The sequence below is a fragment of the Thunnus maccoyii genome, chromosome 16, assembly GCF_910596095.1.
Source record: "Thunnus maccoyii chromosome 16, fThuMac1.1, whole genome shotgun sequence".
NCBI lineage: Eukaryota > Metazoa > Chordata > Actinopteri > Scombriformes > Scombridae > Thunnus > Thunnus maccoyii.
In genome coordinates this window covers 1130453-1150789 of record NC_056548.1, presented here as the reverse complement: position 1 = coordinate 1150789, position 20337 = coordinate 1130453, and the positions used below count along the sequence as shown (strand labels likewise).

General features: G+C 39.8%; 1 protein-coding gene across 1 annotated transcript in view; it reads right to left on the bottom strand.

The window, feature by feature from the left end:
- mdga2a (MAM domain containing glycosylphosphatidylinositol anchor 2a) overlaps nucleotides 1–20337 on the bottom strand; it is a 141585-nt gene that overhangs the window by 18797 nt on the left and 102451 nt on the right. Inside the window, exons 10-11 of the mRNA XM_042388478.1 lie at nucleotides 10270–10418; nucleotides 3885–4062 (exon numbers count right to left, since the gene is read on the bottom strand). Of these exons, the coding sequence (XP_042244412.1) occupies nucleotides 3885–4062; nucleotides 10270–10418 (327 nt within the window). The remainder of the gene's footprint in view (nucleotides 1–3884; nucleotides 4063–10269; nucleotides 10419–20337) is intronic.

Genomic DNA, 20337 nt, shown 5'->3' with positions numbered 1-20337 from the left:
ACACACACTAACACACACTAACACACACACACACACACACACACACACACACACACACACACACACACACACACCACACACACACGCACATGCACACTAACACACACACACCAGTTTTACCGCCTCATCAGAATTTATCAGCTATAACAAACAACATCAAAAGAAAACAATGACTTCACGTTGTGTTGTTGGTTTATTTATTTGTTTATTGACTTAATCAAATGTTTCCTCCAGATAAGTAAAGTGACTTTTATTCGGCATTCAGAGGAACAAACTGCATTCATACGCTGGAAACATTTTTGTGTTATTTCAAAAACAAAGATTTTAACAGTTACGTAAAAATAAGCCTTAATGTGTAGATACATCATCAGCTGTTTGCAAACTGTTCATAATAACAGTTAAGCATTAATAAAAAAATATTAGTTTAAAGAACATTATTTTAGCAAATGAGTCAAACAGGATTCATATATTATATAAATATAAATATGATGCAGATTTCTGTCGGCATGTTTGATCTGTTGTTGAAGCATCACTCAAGTTTTTATCTCATTACTTTCATTTTTTTTAGCATTAATTTGTGTTTTTAAGAAAATGTTCCATGTTTTAAATTACTGAATACAAATCCTGATGATTTCATATGACTGCTGATTAGGTGCCCGAATACAAATACGTTATTCAGCAAAGCACAAATCTGGGTTTTTTTTATGAATATTTGTTTCATACAATATTGTTAAAAATATGTGTTAGGTAGAGGTCTGTCTGCATGAGGCGATGAGTAAAGTTTTAGCAGCTCAGTAATCAGCGCAGTCGTCTATGATCTGTTGACTCCAGTTAGAGACCCGGTGTGAGGACCTCCTTCATCTCTTCTTCAAGAGTCACATCCACCTGCTACATGATGCACATTTCCTAATTTGGACGTCACTCCCGGAGTCGGGGGTGTTAAACAGAGATAAAGCTGAACTCCCAAGGGAACACTTCATGAACACTTATTGTAACACTTTAAATTTCTGAAATTAAAAGCGTAATAAAAACAAAAACAGGATTTTTAAGCCTCTTTCCACTTTTATTCAAATACAAATAATTTTGCTGCCTCAACAAATACAGATACAAATACAAATACTGGGATCTCTGCACATCCCTACTGCTGATGTTGGAGCTCACAGCGGTGGAATAACTTTAAGAACTAAAACTGCATCTTCCTGAACTCTGACAGTGATGGATTTTCTCTCTTCAGGCTGATTTTCATAGAAATGAACTGAAACAAACGACCGGAGGAAGGAAATCAATCTAAAAAGGATTAGAAAATTCATCCTTTAAATTATCTTGACTGTGTGTGTGTGTGTGTGTTAGTGTGTGTGTGTGTGTTAGTGTCCTCCAGGCTCGGCTTCGCTCCGCAGCAGAGGTGGTGTGGTGTGTAATGTCACAGCGTGTTAGCAACACCAGTGTTTGCACTACAGATCTGGGACAGTGTGAAAACAGGAAGCTACACACACACACACACACACACACACACACACACACACACACACACACACCTCCAGATATACCAACAGCTCCAGCCATCTCTCAAACAGGATCCAGGACACTAATCTATAAATATATATTAATATGAGTAAAAAACGAATAAGATTTAGTTGGTGATAAAGTTCAGTGATGAATCAACTACAGATCCAGTTTTCAGGAGACGCTCAGACTTTCCTCCAGCGTGTTACAGTGAAAAACATCTGATCAGACCGGACGCTTCATGTTTCAGAGACATTTCTGCTCGCTGTAGATCAGACAGCTTTAGAGCTCATGGTTTCGGTCCGTGCTCGCTCTAGATTGGATGATTTACATCTCATGTGTGCCAGATACATAAAACTGTCTTGAAGGCACAAAGACAGAAATATGCAGACGCGTTCTTTTTGTTGGATTTATAAAGCCGTGCGTACCGATGATTCTGTTTCATAAATCTCATGTCATTGTGGAACTAGGTAACCTATTTCCACTCCCACAGTTTCTACTGCTCATATCGTTAATACATCATCACATGGGCCTTTAAACCTTCATCAGAAATCTCATCATCATTTTTTAGATTTGCAAATATCAATGATTGAATGAATCAATAGTTTGTAGCTCAGTCTGTAGTAGCTCAGCTTTACCTCTGGGAGTGATGTCCAAATTAGGAAATATGCGTCATGTAGCAGGTGGATGTGACTCCCCTCGTTAATACCTGCTGATAGACGTCACAGCGGAGCAGAGGAGAGACACTGAGATAGTGATGTCACCGACCTGCATGCCGGTAGTTGACGTGGTTTATTTTTCTTCCCATTATTTGTGCTTTGCCAAATAATATATTTGTATTCGGGCGCACCTCTAATCTGGAGGATCTAGTTTCACCTCGGCTCTTTATTATCTGTATTTCTTCTTCTGCGTCTCAGTGTTATGAGCTGGTGTTTCTGTGGCGTTAACTGATGAAGCTTAAACGCTGCTGATTTTATTCTTTATTTCATTCAGTTGTGCCGTCGGAGGAGTTTTTCTGTGTTTTCTTTGTGTTTTTTAATTCGTTTACTGACGTGTGACACATGTTAACTCTGACCCGCGGAGGGTCATGTGACCGCGTTCACCTTCTGAGCGCTCGCTGTGTTTGCTGCGAGGAGTCAATATGACGATCAGCGGGAGGAGGTGAGAGTGGCGAGGCGTTCGCTGACACTCTTCAGAACTCGACATCACAGAGCAGACGAGTTCATGTTCACAGTGTTTCCTTCATCTTCTTCTTCTCCTGGTTTCTGTTTGCATGTCGTCGCCTCCTGCTGTGAGCTTTCACTGTCTCTGTTTGTCATCTTCTGTCTCTGTTTTTTAATGTTCTTTACTTTGACATCTCTCTCCAGTTGTGATTTTTGTTTTTTTTTTTGGATTCCCATCAGGATTTCTTTGAGGCAGCTCAACAGTTTGCATCTCTTTTATTGTCTTGTTTATTGTTACTGTTTCATACCAAATAAAGAGAAGCAGGGAAGCAGCTTGTGTGCAAACAGACAGAAACCAAACATCACGGTATGAAATAATCAAATATGTTTAGGATCATAAAACAAATCCATAATCGTTCTGGGATGAGCAATTATTGTAATTAATATATCACATATTTACCTCAGCTGCTTTATTTGAAACAGGACGACATCAGAGACAGATGTTGATTTCTTTATTTATTTTATAAGTATATTTGATGATATTTTTAGTAAGAAGTCTCTCAGTTTTCTGATCTGCTCCTGTTTGATGTCAGTCGCTTCTACTTTGCTGTTCTTGTGTTTGCAGCCGGGCTGCAAGGAATTTTTAATACGACAAACAAGATGAATAATGATTAAATAACTTTACAGGTTGTTTTAGGCAATTCTTGCATTCTTGTATGTAAAGTAACCCCTTACGTGCTTTTCCCTACAATGTTACTGCTTTCATTAACAGCACAGCTGTACCGGCATTTTCATGCAAGGTCTTGAGGCGGGAAACTGGCGGTACAGATTTCCCTGAATATTGATCCCTGCTGCCATTCACACATGAACCCATGCAGGAAATGTTCCTGAACATTTCAGGGATACATTGCATGTGTGAAAGGGGCTCTAGTGTGCAAACTAGGTTAAAGGGTTACAATCAATATTAATAGAAAAACAGGAAATGGAACAAAAAAGGTTGGGAACACCTGAATCAATTTCTGCAGATACTTCACATTAAAAGCCTTCAGCAGCTCAAACATGATTCTCCTCTGTCCTGGTAGGCTTTTAATGTGAGACATAAACAGGAAGTATTGACTTTGAGTGAAACAGGACAGACAGGTGAGATCCTTTTAAATGAACTTGACTCTGACTTGCAACTGGAAGAAAACAGGATACAATGATATGAAGACGACATACCGCTGTATGTGATGATGCGTTCAGTGGCGTCGCCCTCTCCGTAGCGCGTGATGGGTGTGAGGCGGACCAGGTAGGACTCAGGTTTGATGAGTTCGGTCAGGTTGTGGGTCAACAGCTCCCCCTTCTGGATGTTTCTCTCCATGGGAATCTCCTGCTCCCACCAGCGAGACTGACCCATCTGAAACACACAAAAACTCGTTTTTATCACATATGAGGACGATGCATTGAATTACATTTTGTTTTTTGATTAAATCTTTTTATTGACACACCAAAAAAAACAAAAAAAAGCAGTTTCACACATGAGGTCAAACAATGAATCACATTAATACTTTGGAGCTGCAAACAATAACAATAACCTCACTTTAAATCTTAACCAAGTCTTTTTTTGTAATCAATTGTTTTTATTTCCAAAGAAAAAAAAAACAACAGAATTTGTTACAATAACAACACAAAATAACAAAGTATAATAACATAATATATCCCACTATAACGTTTTTTAGGGATTCTTCAAGCAATTAAGATAAAATAAAGTTGCGTTCATTTTCTCAAATGAGCAGATTGAATACATATCTTCATAATTCATGATAATAAACTGTTAGACAATACTGATACCATTCAACTTAACAGTTAGGAGATTGCTTGAACATTTACTGTGGTAATACTTATTTAATTAGTTTGCTGAAAAATCTATTATTGGACTGGATGTTTGAGATAGTTTTCACCCTGTAGCTAACAAAGAGTAATCCCTCCCAGTTCCCTCCCCTTCCAACCCACAATAGTTCATTGATACATGCTGGAGAAATGCATAAAATTACAACATTACATCAACTTACAATTGCACATCTTATAATGTCACATGAAAACATATTCAAACCAACATCTTTGCTGTTGCAGAGGCCCATGACTGGACAGTCGATTCTTTAGCTCCGTGTATTCTAGCTATGGATTGTTCCATGTTCAAAATACTCAGAAAAGACATCATCCATTGAGTAAAGGTAAGGGAATGAGGAGGTTTCCATCTAAGAGCTTTTTCACTGCAGTAATACCCGCAAATAAGATACAAAATTTGGTAGATGGCAGGTAAAGTGTTGAAGTAATCTTAACCAAGTCTCAAGGTCTTTGCACACCAAGTTTTTTTCGTCCTAAACGTTATAAAATAAATACGACGTCATGTTGCGTCAATAACGTTTACACACCAACTCCTAAAGTTTCGTCCGTCATTAAAGTTTTCGGAGCAGATTCGATTTTCTGTTTTTTTTTTGCATCCGTCAAAAGCCTTTACAGAGTTGTTTGACCACTCAGAGCCACCGTACACGCAAACGACACAGCCTGGAAACACTGATACTATCAGCTGTTATACACAGACTGACCACAGGACAACTATTGATCATGATCTTGTCTGTATGTCGCAGCGTTTTGAGGCTGTGCCCTGAATATCTGCGGATCCAGTCGAAAGGCCGATCACCTGTGATCACCTTTGATCAGGCGTGTGTGTGTGTGCTTCCAGCCGCTGTCCAGGATCAATTGGATCGTGGAAATTGGTGGTCTTCTTTTTTACTGTGTGGTTCTTTATTTTTCTTTCAAGAATTTAGAGGACCACAAAATCATCCTCACTGCTTGACGACTCCATTTTGCCTGTTATTGCGAATTTTCAAGATGAATACGGTAATAAAACACATCAGACTCAGTGTGCAAGGTTTCTGTGCGTAACAATTTTTGTCGGATGACGGATTAAAAAAACGCATACGAGAAAAACGGACTCGGTGTGCAAAGACCTTTAAGCCTAAAAGTTCACGGTTCAGATTGTCGGAACCTTTTGTCCCCCTATGGGAGGAGGTCTCCATGATGTCAGTGTCAAACAAAAAAAGAAAAAAAATAAGTAAGACATAAAGAAGGAAAATCGAACAAATACATTTCAATACTGTAATTTCCTCTCACATTTTCAGTTACATGGATCATTTTTTTCCTCAAATCAGAAGTTGGTGCCGTCAACACTGAGGAACACAAAACATTGTGGTTTTCATGGGTTGGTAGGTGGAAGTTTTTGAAAACTCTTGTTTCCCCTTTTTTTGCCTACGAATTTCATTCAATTTAACAAACAATATAATGACATAGTTACAATATTCATCCATATAATCCTGAACCCAACATTTAACCTGCAGGATGGTGGTGATGTACTTTAAAAGGAGTATATAATAATGATTGAGAGTCAATATATTTCAATATATTTTCAACTTCTTCCAATTTCTTCTTGCAAACATTCATTTTTAAAGCTCCACTAATCAATATTTTTAATATTAAAGTTCAATCAAATGACTGCGAACGTTTAAAATCTAACAAATACATTTCAATAATTTTATTTATTCTCACATTTTCTCAAAACCAGCAGAATATAATAAATTAGAAAACATTTTGTTTTTTCTCAAATCAAAATCAAAAGTTGGTGCATTTATTTGACTGACTTTGACTGTTTTTCATGGGTTGGTAGGTGGACAGTTTATGGTCTTGTTTCTCCATTTTTTCCTTATTAATTTCATTCAATTTAACAAATAATAGTTACAATATTTATGATATGATTTTTAAGTACGATGTAAGAAATAAAGATGGATTCACCTATAGTATGTATAATGAATTGGGAATCAATATATTATTATTATCATTTTTTCAAACTGATGACATAAATAACAATGAAAATTAACATGCAGGAAGAGGAAAATGATTACCTAAATAACATAAAAACAAATTTACACTTAAATATAGATATTGTCACCAACTCTGCAGCTCTTTTGAGCCTCTTTTAGCTCCTCTTAGCTCTGCGTGTTCCTAGACCTCAGATATTAAATTGGTGAAAACAATTCCGTTATTACTGATAGAAATGATGGACGAAACTATGAAAATAAGACCAAATTTTAATAAATCAGAATCATCTTTTAACCTGCCTTCAGACTGACTTTTACTGACTGACTAAAAACACAAAAAAGTCGCCAAATGTCCTTCCAAATTTAGAGCAAATTTTGTTTCCATCCACTGCTGTTGTGTGAATATTAGCGGATAAACAGCAGGTGGCGCTAATTCTCCAGTCGGTGCCGTTAAACTGTTGTAGGAGAAGAGACACAGAGAGACGACGTCATTAAAAGCTCAAACGATGGAAAACATGATGGAAATATGACGTTTCTGTTAGTTTCACACAGATCTGATGTTTTCAGCTCTTCAGTGACGTTTGAGTCACATGATTCACGTACGTCATCATTTATTCACTATGTCAATCGATCAATTAAGTTTATTTGTCACATGTGATCATATAAGGTACAATCACACCCACCAGTTCCTTCAATCTGTGCACTAAAAAGAGTTTAAATAGAATAAAAATAGTATTAAATATACAGTCCTCTTCTTCCTCTCTCTTTGACTAACATCTCACCTCTCTCTCTCTCATCTCTTCCTTCCTTCCTTTCCTTGAGTCTCTCTTCATCATCATCATCCTCTTCCCTCACCTCTTTCTTGTCTTCTCATCATATTCTGTCCCATCAGCACTCTCTTCCTGCTCTCTCTCTCTTTTTCTGCAGCACATTTATACAGACTAGTATGAATGAAGACAGGCTGGTTGCCATGGCAACAAGCCTGAGCCTCTCAGGCTGCCGCTGCAGGACTCTCAGGTATATACGCTCACAGATTTGTTGGACTCTCTGCTGCAGTTTGATAGTAGACAACTTTTAGTGGCTGTTAATAGGGACCGAGCCCAAAAGGCAGAGGACTACTGTAAAACAGCCTAAGGGCGAGGACCCTGTTGTTTTTCATGTGTTTGTTTCTTTCTTTATTATTACGCCACTTAAACCCTAAATTTGACCCCTTAAACATGCTCAAAAACTCACCAAATTTGGCACGAAGATCAGGTCTGGTGAAAAATTTGGCCGTAAAGTGCCAAAATGTGCTCACTAGCCCCACCTATTTAACTAAAATGGCCGCCATGGCCCGTAGGAATGTCGTAGAGAGATCAAACCAAAACTCAATTATTTGTCTCATCAAGACCTACAAATCATACACCGACACCCCTGACCTAAATCCAACAGGAAGTCCGCAATCTCACTTTCAAAATAAGACTTTGCCCCAATTTTGGACCCCGAACAAACGTTATCTCCTCCGAGGGCGTTAATGGTATCAGCTTCAAACTTTAATACATAACTTATGACACTGTGCTGAAAGAAAAGTTTCAAAAAAGCCACATCACCCTTACAATGTAAACCAATGGGGAGGCAATCTATGGGCATGAACTTTGTGTCAAACAGGCTTCTGATGTCTAAACTATAAGTCTGACCACTTTCAAACCTGTATCAATGGATTCGCAACCCAATTTCCTACTAAAATATGATTTTTAATGTAAGCTTTGGCCAAAGTCATGGGATTTATGAGGAGATTTCACAAGAATCGTACTCTAAAATCCTCCTCTCCAACTGCTCCTGGTGATGTCACTCCCTCAGTGCTGTGAAACATTCCGCAATACACACTCATTATAAAATCACAGGAGGAGCAAGAAAAGACTTTAAAACTCACACTCTAATATCTCAAAAACAATAAAAGATAGAAAAAACATGTAAATTCAAGATTTGTAGGTCAAAGTCTCGTGACTCATTTAAAGTTCAAATGAAGTTTGAATCTAAAACTATGTGGAAGCAGTAAATGTTCAAAAAGGTGTGGGTTCGCTCACACTCTCCATTTATTTTTCTGTGTCCAGCTGCAGTTACTTATTGTCTCTACACACCTGACAGTACACATTTCAATCAAACTTTCAAAATAAAAGCACAACACACTTGTAAGAAATATCCCTCATTTTTAAAAAGCAAAATGATCTGATTCCAACGCTGCTTGCAGCTTTAATTGTTTGTAATTGTTAGTAATTGTTTTGCAGGTTAGACACTGAAACTGTTAATAAACATGAATATTAAAATATTTAAGATTTGAAAAGTATTATTTTAGCAGATTTATTAAACAGCGTTTGTATAAATTTAAAATAAACTAATCTTTTCTGCCTTTAAAAGAACCTGTTGACATTTAAATATGATTCAAGAATGAAGCAGCATCACTGGTATATTTTTCTCAGATCCTGATTCCATCAAGTAAAAAAAATCTGATTGGTCAACGAAAAGAAAGAAAACTGTTAACTGTTTGAAACTGGAATAATCTCCGCTGTAGTTTAATGTCAGAATCATAGACTGTATATAAATACGGACGTCATGACAGCTCCCCAAAAGTGAAGCCAAAACATCTGGATCGCCCCCTGGTGGCTGCTGCAGTATAGGTCATAAGTCCCGCCCCCTCCACGTTAGCGGATGGGACATGAGCCAAACCAAAAAAAAAATCAAAATACATGTCAAATAAATTTTTCCCAAAGATGGTTTCTGTCATTTTAGGTAGTTCTTAGCACGCTGATGTTTGTTCAAGTGCTCATTTTTCTCATAAGTTTGTTTTCGATTAGTTATTTGACGAAATAAAAAGGGGGTGTGATGTCATGATTGACAGCCGTGACAGCTGCTCTCAGGGGGCAGGACGTCTGAGGGGGCGTGTCCTGCGAGCCGTCATCCTGCCGACCGACTCTGGCCCCAAATGACATCACACAAGCAAGATGGCCGTTCCCAGAAACAAAATGCTATTTTTGCATAGCGGCAGGAAGTGGACATGTGTCGTCAATATTTATATACAGTCAACGGTCAGAATGTTTCTGGTCAGTTCCTTTAACGCTGCTCTGGTAAATATCGTTTTTTGGCAGTTATTAGTCCATGTTTTGTCTGACTTTTGCTTTCAGTTTGAATTATGAAAAGAAACAAAATGTTCCAGCTTCATCTGGTCTGGATGGTGACCTAAAAATATAATATAAGTACATTTTAAGCTGTGATTATAAACAGTTTATTAAAAGATCAGTCTGGTGTTATTCTATATTTTTCCTATACTCACACCAACAATACCTTCCCCCTTTCTAACTTCCCTACTCTGCCTGTTTCTTTCACATCTGAGCCAATTGGTTCTTCTTGAAGATGGAAATATTTTAAAAAAAGCTCACAAATATATAGTTTGGTTTGGATCAAAACATGAGATTTGTTGACGAGAAGAAAAATATAGAAAATCACCAGCCATGTCCTTTAAGACATATCATGGTTGGACTTCCTGTCAGTGACCTTGTTCAGTCTCGTCCCCGTGTGGCTCACCAGCTTTCATTCTGACATTAAAGTCTGTTTGAACCAGAGCAGAAGGTGCGGAAGCCTGTTTCTGCCAGGAGAAGCCAAAAATAGATGAAAAGTTAGGAGTGAACTTCCTGTCTCTTCCTGCAGTCCCTCGTTGGTTTCAGTCTAAACATGAGATACGTTGACGATAATTTGTTTTCCGTACTGACCTGTCTGATGCCGAGCCTGTAGGCCAGGATGCGGTCCACGGCGTTGGGCTCCATCTGCGTCCACTGCAGCCTGAAGCCGTAGACTCGCGGTCGGTTCTGCCACAGAGCGCTGTAGGTGTCGTAGTAAAACTCTGGAGCGTAAGCCTTCCCTGAGGAGACAGAGGGGTCAGAGGTCACGCAGAGCAGGAGGCAGTTACAGTTCAGACTGTAATATTCTCAGTGTTCCCTCTGTTTTTTATTCATTCATTTTTTCATGTGTGAATCTTTTTTTTATTCTTTCTATTTATTTATTGGTGCAATATAACATAACAAAAAGACATGGGAGCATAAATCTAGTGTCAGAACATACAGACATTAAGATGGGACAGCAAAACATTGAACTGGGAGGCTGAGTTTAACCAGTTGTGGTAGTTTTGTCAGTACATGTTGCTGCTGTACGTGTACTGACAAATATTTCTCCAATTTTAGCATCATTTCCAGAAATAATGGAAGCATTATTATATAAGCTGTTAAGTACTATAATTTATTTGGGTGTGCTGTTGGTGGAATTTTTTAGTATTTTTCTTGTCTGATAAACGTGAGCTTTAGATGTTATGGGTTTTTTTTTTCTGTCTTTGTTGGTTTGCACAACCTGCAGGATCAAATTTGAAAAGTTTACAATAATGATTAAATATAAATACCAAAATTATGAATAAAAACATTTTCTTTGGTTTTTTTGTCTCTTGTGGAATCTGTCCAGTCTGTATGTGTCCAGGTTGTGGAGGTTTCTGTTTGTAAGATCTGAGTTTGTGGTGACGGGAAGAAAAGAAATGATGAAAGAGCAAAACGACAGAAGAAGAAGAAGAGTCGGTGTGTGTGTTAATCTCAGAGGCAGCAGGATTATTAAACTCAACTTAATATGACAGTAAACAGTCAGTGTGTGTGTGTGTGTGTGTTTGTATGCAGTACATGAGTGTAATCACATGTTTGTATGTCTGACTTTCAGCTCACACACACACACATCACTGTAACACGGTCAGTGTGTGGGTGCTGATCTGCAGGTTGGAGGATTAATCCTCTTCTGAAGAAGAAGAAGAAGTCACCCGATTGGACAAAAACCTCCAACATGGACGACCTGATAATACAAAGCTGAGCCCTGATTGGCTGATTCAGTCGTATCCACAACTACTCAGAATTCATTTCAGTAGTTCTGAAAAAATGATCTTAATTTAACCTCCACTTACAAGCTATTTCTGGTGCTTTCAGCTGCATCTCACAGGCTGATGGATGGAGTCTGTCAGTTTGTCATTTAATCTGCATTTAATCTGGTGCTGTGTCGCAAATCACATATTTCTGTACTTACACTTAACGTTTTGAGTGCATAAGTGCGTTCACACTGAGAAGTATGGGGAAATGCACTGTGAGAAGCCGGATGCTGCACTCAAAACGGTCAAAAAGTTGAGTGTGAAACTATGGACACTTCTTGCCCTCAATGGTCGCCATCTTGGCTCCGTAGCGGAAGGGGAGGGACCACTTTTCAAACTGGAAATGGCTGCCGGGTGCGTTGTAATAACGGTGAACATCGCCGCATTATACAAACATAAGTTATACATGTGTTTTTAGCATTAAGCACCACTATGCTGTTGTCGGATATAAGCCATCAGTATGTTTTTTGGGTTTGATAGCGCCAACGATAACATGAATGCTAACGCTAGCTAATGCTAATTTGCAATCGTCATTTCCGGTAAGTGCACAGCGGCCGTGTTTGATTTGAGACGACACTACCCTGTCAAAATTCACACACTACGCCAGTAATATATAGTGTACACAGTGTACTACATGAAAGTGTACTAACAGAAGTACGTGATTTCAGACACAGCTCGGGGTTTTTGTTCCCTGACTTTAGACTTTAAAGGACTCCTCCACAGATTTATGATTTCACTCCTTTAACACTGTTGGACTCACGATGTAATATTAACATTCAAAAAGTAATGGAGGCATTAAAAAAAGTAACATTAGAAATAGAAAGAGTAACGTTAACATTAAACAGAATAATATTAGCATTAGTGAGTCTGATGATGTTTTAGGAAACACCAGAGAACACTAAAGTAACTAAATACCAGAGTCGGACAGTTTTCACACCAGCCTGAACAAACAGGTTAGTTTCAAAGCATCTCAACTGTTGGAGCCATATTTGTGTTGGTTGCAAATTATATTCTCATGATTTGCCGGTGATGTAAATCATTTCTTTTGACTGATAAATTGATGTGAACTTAATATTTCGAGCAGTTATTTTTGAATTTATTGTGATTGATCGGATGAAGACGATCAGCTGTGATAGAAGGAAGGGAGGGGGACTGAGTCTCGGCTTCTTCAGCAAACATGTAGGAAACATGTCGGTACAGTCTTTGACCTCACGTTACACTGAGACATGTTCTTGTTATTTTTGATTAAATAAATCAGCCAAATGAAGTTTCAAAGAACAGCAGACTGTACCGACTGTACTATGAGTATTAGTTTGGGTGAAACTAAATGTCCATTCAGTCTGAATATCAGAGATTTTGCTCTGACTGATGGAAACATGAATTAATAATATAAACATTTCTGCTGCTTCAACTCAGAGAGAAAAAAAAAGTCCTAACATTAAAGTTGATTTTCTTGTTTCAGCCCTGTGAAGGTGTGAGGATCAGTCTGGCAGGTCGTCAGGTTGGAGTTTGGTCTCACAGTTTCAGTTCAGCTGTCAGTTTTATTCTGACACTCCGCTGTCGTTTGATTGGCTGCCGCAGGATGAGCGAGGTTTAAAATGCCACCGGCGTGTTCACACCTGATTAACAACACAGACTTCACCTCAGCTAACGACAAGCCAGACATAATCGCCGTCATTTTTCCATCAGCTCTCCATCCTGAGCTTACAACTTCCCCCTCTGTAGACGCTTTCTGCTTCTGCTTGCAGAACGCGGCGCCGCACGGCAGCCGGCCGTGATAAGAGGCTTAAACGCAGGCCGCCGGTCTTACAGGAAGTGTCTCACAGCGCGCTGACAGGGCGTCTCTGCGGGGGCGCTTTCATCAGGAGAGGACGGAGATACACGTCCACTCTGCCAGCACTTCCTGTGTGACGGCTGGCGTTCACAGAGCAGCTCACAGCGTCCCGAAGCTTCGCTCAGTCAGACACGTCAGTCTGAAGATTCAGTGACGACTTAAAACAAGGATTTAAACCCACAGAGGGACGCACCCGCCAGACTTCTCCCTCACGACACTGATTTCAGCACCCAATCTCCAATCCAGTGTCAGTGCTCTTTTCCCCAAAGATATACTGTAAATTGATTGATGTGTGAAAATCTGAAAAAGAGCCATTAACTGTAAATTCATCAACAATATTCTTCAAAAATGTGAAATGCATGTAAAATTTCACCACACATTGTATGTAAATTTACGTTGTTTTTTTTTTTTTTTACAATGTGTGGTGGATTACGTGTCTGCAGCAAGAAAGGAAATTAATCAAAAAACTAATGGATGATTTGAAAAATGATCAGCATGAAACTAAAGTAAATTAAATTAACAGTTAATGCACTAAAATCTTAAGAGAAAACACCAGGATGACTCTTTAAATAATGCGGAAAAGGTGACAGAAGTCAACAATATGAAACAGAAGTGCAAATGTACAAGATAAAGGTTGATTTTTGTCTCATTAAATATTCCAAATGTCTGTTCAGTTGTAATCTTTTCGCCTTAAAGACCTAATCTGTTAATTTAACAACAGAGAGGAGGCAGCCGGGTAGAAAAGGCAGGAAGTTTTCTGATCTTACGAGAGAGAGAGCCGAGTGTTTGTCGTCAGTATGAGTACAGATAACAGATGTGTGAGAGGTTTCCTGAAGCTCTGCACATTATTTATGACGCTGCAAAAAATCCCCCCGAGGAAACTCTCCACGATTCTCTGCTTCTGTCTGCCAGCGCACAGGATTTAAAGATGAGATAAACTCTAATTAACCGCCATGTTCTCATCCTGAAGATGTAAACATTTAGAGCTGGAAAGCAGCTAATAGTCCCCGTCAGACCTCAGGCCTGTTAGCAAAACATCACCAACAGCTGCAGGACCGGATCAGACTGAGTTTAACTGGTTTACTGCGACTAGGCGGCTGTTTGACTGGGGAGGGAAGACAGAGCTGCTTTCAAGTGTTCTGAGGCAAGTCCAAGTCGCATATATATGAACAAATTGCAAGTCTCAAGTTAAGTCTCAAGTCTGCAGTCTATGTTAGGTGTGAGGGGAATTACAGATACTACTGCACATGTCTGAATACAGTTACTGCACATGTAACCATGTTTTAATTTCCACTATGTTTAATTATTCTGAATCTTAACATGTAACTTTTAATTGAGAGAACTTTATCCTGATTATATAGTAAAGTACTATCAATGTGACAGAAGGGTTCATGATGTCTTTGGAAGTGTGAGCAGCGAGTTTATAAACTGCTAACTGTTAAGAAAAGGCCGAGACTAAAGTGGAGATAAAGAAGAGTGAGAGTCAGCAGGTGTGCGGAGGCAGAAGCACCTCCAGGAAAGAAACACGATAAGTGACGAGCTAGCTGTTGTGTTTTAATTGCTTCTGAGAATGAAAGAATGCTTTGTAGCTTTCATGACGGGTGACTATATATCTGTGTGCTTCACTTTGCCTTTTAGCTCTTTGTCTAACACGGTCGCTGAGCTTTATTAAAGTGTGACAAGATGTAATTGTGATATTTGTCTTGTTCCTCTTTGTCAGAGTGGAATTGCAAAATTGCCACAATAATTCGGGGGCTCGTCCAGGATGCCTAACTCATACTTTCCTCATTCCACCTTCACACGGGTTGATCTGCGTGCAGCCGGTGAGGGAAGGAAAGTCTACCTTCCCTGAGGACGGCTCGTAATCGACTCCCTGGCTGAGAAGAGACTGACTGTGGGGTCTTGGGGGGGAGACTGTGTGATACAGCATCCCACTGGAAAGAAGATACAATACTGGAGACCACAAAAGACGCTGTAAGGTAAATATAGTGACATTCCCACTGACAAATGAAATAATAATATTAATGAATGTCAGGTCTAGATCTGTGTTTGCTGGATGAGTGACTATAGAATAACACAGTTGACTGACAAGTCTGATCTGATGGGTTGTGCAAACTTTACATGTGAGAAACATGGATGTAGTTTTCCTGAAAATGGTAATTTGAGTGTCAGTCAGAAACAGAGACTACAAGATAATTTCTAATAAAGGGAAAAAAAAGAAAAGTGAAGCAATAAATGTTGAAGGAACGACATTTACAACAAATAATGTTTTAAGGAAACTAGAAAGAAACGAAAGCCAATGACTCATCCAATGTATGGAAGATAAATACGGACAGCAAAGTTGTCTGTCTGGCTGGTGTGTGTGTGTGTGTGTGTGTGAGAAAGGCAATTCAAAGTGCTTTATATAAAACATTAAAAGCAAGACAAAGTGCAAAAGAAACACATTATAAAAGGATGTTTAATACAATAAAAAATAGTATTAAAGAGTTAGAGAGAATAGTAAATAAAAATAAATGAATTCTACAGGACTGAAATATACAAATGTTATTTAAGAGCTGGGTGTGCAAAAGAGCAAATGTCCAGATTTAGTTTTATATAACAATGCAATGGATTTAGCCTCTTTTTTATTTATGCATTTATGATGTGGAAAACTGAGTCAGACACAGACAGTGAAGTGGTGAACAGGGGAACAAGATTGAGGGGGGGGGGGGGGAATTAAATACTGTCCTCAGCTCTCATACAGAAACAGAAAGAACTGGCTCTCCTCCCGGCCTCGGCCACACATCAGAGACGCCAACTCTCACCACCTGTTATCCGTGTCGACATAGATCTCCCTTCCAACCTAAACCCGGAGATCCCAGTACAGGTGGAGATGGCCGCAGTGGGACCCGACATGCCAAACCAGGCGTCTGCTCCACCTCCAAATCAGCAGAACGACATCCCCTGTCACCATGAGACGGGGAGCAATAAAAGACTGCAAACAATGGCCGATTAACTGGTCAGATTGAAAGAAATCTTCAAGAAAAACAGCAGTATGACGCCACCAGTTAATGCACCTAATGACTCCCTATATGAACAACAACTAAAGTACTGTTTCCTTGAAGGCATGGATGAGCTAATTAACTACCAGGTTTGCCAACATTGCGTAGGCTGGGACAGGGGACGCCTTTCATTCGTCCAAGATCATGCTATCCGTGCTGAGCAGAAACTGAGAATGTCAGAGAAAAAAAAAAAAGAACAACAGAGCAAAACTCGACCGAATGACAAGCTCCAGCCGGCACAGCTCCAATCCCTGCAAGGACCGAACAGAGGGAGAGGCGGTTGAGGTCTGAGCAGAAGCTCATCTGAGCAATGTAGGCCCTCAGGACGACAGATGCTGGAATTGTGGAGACCCTGACCACTGATCAAGAGACTGAGGAGAAAAAGGGGACCCACTGGACCCCCACATGGTTTGACTGGCACTCACCCGAGATGCTGCAGAGAGAATGAGGCATGGCGGGTGCACACACCGACACACAGATACAAAGAAGTGGGTAAAGGTATTATATGTAATTATTCCACATTAAAATGTGTAAAAACAACTAGACCTATGTTATATATGTTGTTGAGTTGTGTACTTACATTATCCCAAATGTTTACAACAATTTTCAAACCCAGAGAAATCTGTAATTTAATCAAAGTAACGGACCGTTTCATTTGGTCGCCTGTCGATGGCGTCATACCTCCTCTACCAAAGAGTAAACACGCACCAGATTCATACGGCGGCGCTGTGTTCGCTACAATGGCGTCTACCAAAGAGTAACTTACACACATACAAGATAATACATCGGCGTTGTGGTTGTCCCACACAAACTGTTATAAATGGACTTTTATTCAGTTTTAAGACACATTTTCATGATAAATTTAGGTGGTTTTTAACTATATCTTTTAGCCGGAAGAAGGATTTTAGTCATTGGACGTCTGGATCTTAAATTATCAGAGAAATAAACTGGACAAACGTTAGCAGCAGCTCGGCTAACAGCCCCTCCAGGAAGTCCGGTGGTCACCAAACATCGTCAGAGGAATATTGATTTTTCAGATGAAACAGCTTTAATTAGTATTTTAACGATTTTAATCTGCGTGTATGTTTGTTTCTGGAGAGGAGGAGACCTCTGCGGGTAATTCAGCTCCCGGGAGAAACCGGCCGAACGTCTGGATCTAAAGTTATAAGAGAAATAAACCGAACAAGTGTTAGCAGCAGCTCGGCTAACAGCCCGTACCGGACGTCCGGTGGTCGCCGTACATCATCAGAGAAACACTGATTTTTTAGGTGAAACAGCTTTATTCAGTGTTTTTACCTGTAATCTCCGGGTCCGTTTGTTCTGGAGAAGAGGAGACCTTTGCGGGTAAAAACATCCTGAATGAGGATGAGGAGTAATCCTATCCCGGTGAGGCTGGTTATTTAACGACGAAGACAACAACTCCCATGATCCCTTGCTACTTCAAACCGTCATCACACTCTGTCTTTTGTTATTGTTTTGATTGAGACACCTAGCGGCTGAAATTACATATTGTGTGTTTAATATAACAAAAGTGGCTTTGAGGTTTTACCTGACATTACTCTACAGACAGCACAAAAAAATATTAAATTTCTGGTTGACGCTACTATTTTGTATTATAAAGCAAGATGAATTTAAAACTCCTTCTAAATTTTGAGGTAAGTACATTCGTACAGTGGGAGAAACAGGCACCACAGTAAAAGAAACATACACTACGACACTGTCTGTACTCACAGAAGATGGAAACATTCCTTCCTCTTTTCCAAATGCTGCCCTGTAAACCTGTTAACTCGAGACCTAATGTGTGCTCTAGGCTTGGTCCTGTGTTGTTTAGAGGAAGGAGTTAAACTCACTCAAGTATCAGCCTTCCCAGGTCAATATGTGTGATTAAAGCAAGACACGCCACTGTACATGTACCAATGGGACCTGTTACCCTCAGGGCCCAGGTCAATAACCTCAGAAATGCGTGAAAAATAACACACATATAACATCACAGCACAAGTTCATGCAGGCAGGTGTTCACAAGATGGTACATGGGAGGACAGGGGAGAAAGAGCTCAATATTCAGCTTGAATGAAAACATACACACACCCATTTCAGAGCACTTTTGTGGGAAAACAAACTGTTAAATTTAAAGAAAAGGTTTGGGGACATTTTTCTCAGTTAATCATTAACTCGCCAGAGTTGCAAAAAGTGCCACAAAAGCTATGGGCTAAAGATAAGTATGATGTGGGATTAGTTTAAGGGGCTGAACCTATCCATGTGACACTGAAACACACATATCTTCCATGTCAGGCACGATACCCACTCCAACCAGAGACAGTAGAAGGGATAACACCAGTTTTTGCCTTTTAAAATCCAGAGTCATCGTTTCATGTTCACACTCACCAGTATGAATGCCTATTTTTCCTGTTAAAAAGAGAAGGCCAGTGTCCCAGTACACCCAGACTCTCAGTTTTGGTTTGCTTTCGCATTTAAGGGTAAAACTTGGACTTGGTCCAGGTTGCCAATGGGGGTTCGAGTCCCCCTATATTTACTCTGAGGTACTGCATGTAAGCCTTGAGGGGTTGCATTTACCAGCAGGAAGAGTGCTAGTACAGTATGTTGATGATTTGATGATCTGTTCGCTAACAAAAGAGGCCTGTCGACACAACAGCTTTGTTTCAATATCTAGCAGACCAGGGCCACAAGGCTAGTCCATCTAAACTGCAGTTTGTCCAGGAAAACGTAACTTTCCTTGGTCACAAAATTTCTAAAAATGGTAAAACATTGAGCTCAAAACAAGTGGAAGTCATCCTCAAAACTCCTAAACCATGTACCAAAAGTCAATATAGTCATTTTTAGGGATGACATGTTACTGTGGACAGTGGATCTGTGATTATGCATCCCTGGAGGCTCCACTTTTGCCTGTTATGCATGGCCATGGACTGAAACCAACTGACAATGTGACATGGAGAGAAGACCCTCAACTAAAACAGACTCTGACTGCCAGACCCAAACACACCATTTACACAGACTGTAGATGAGAAGGGAGGTTTTATGACATCTGTATTGCTTCAAGAATATGGCGTAAAACAACTGGTAGCATATTTTTCCTCAAAATTGGACAGTGTAGCATCAGTGGCTGCAGCAGAAAAAGCAATAATTGCTTCACGTGATATTGTGGGTTACCAGACAGTCACGTTCTGTGTGTAGTCACGTTCTGTAGCTTCCGTTCTGCAAGAGCAAAAACAGCCCATTTGTCTCCAGCACGCTACCTGAGATACAATATCATTCTTTTATCTCTGCTTAATGTCAAAGTCAAATGTTGCAAAGCACTAAATACTGCCACTCTGCTCCCCACCACAGCTTCCAGACCGTCTCTCTGCTCAAGCAGCTGAACTGCATGCTTTAACCAGAGCTTGCATTTTAGCAGAAGGGATAAACAACTGTTTTTATTGATCCTGTTTCACCAGGTAACGCTCGAGCGGATGCAGCTGCAAAAGAAGCGGCCCAACAAACCAACATATTACAAATGTCACAACTACCTAACCTCTCGCCTCTCTCACAGAGCTAGCTGAAGCACAGAGCCATGCTGATAACATGGAAAAGAAAGCAACCTGGGAAAAGGCTGGATGTATATATGTAAGTAATATATGGCAGAGTGAGGACGGATGTCCTGGCCTACCCAAATGTTTCCTTTTTATGCAAACTTGACACATGGGAAAGACCATGTGTCAAAGGGGGGGATGGTGAACGCAGTAAACAAATATTGGTTCACTAGAGGCTTCACAAATGACAAATTTTTGTTCAAAACTTTTAATTTATTTGATGAACAATGCTAAGAGAGGGCAGGACACGCAAACCTCCAGCCATCCTCCCCCTCAACAACTATATGCTCGGACCTCCAGGAAGATGTAATGCTTAATTACTATGTGCACTTAACCATAATGTTGAGCTCCAGTCATACACAGGTGAAAGCAGCACTCCCACAGCCGACGGAGGGCCAGCTGCATAATCTGAAACCAGGAGA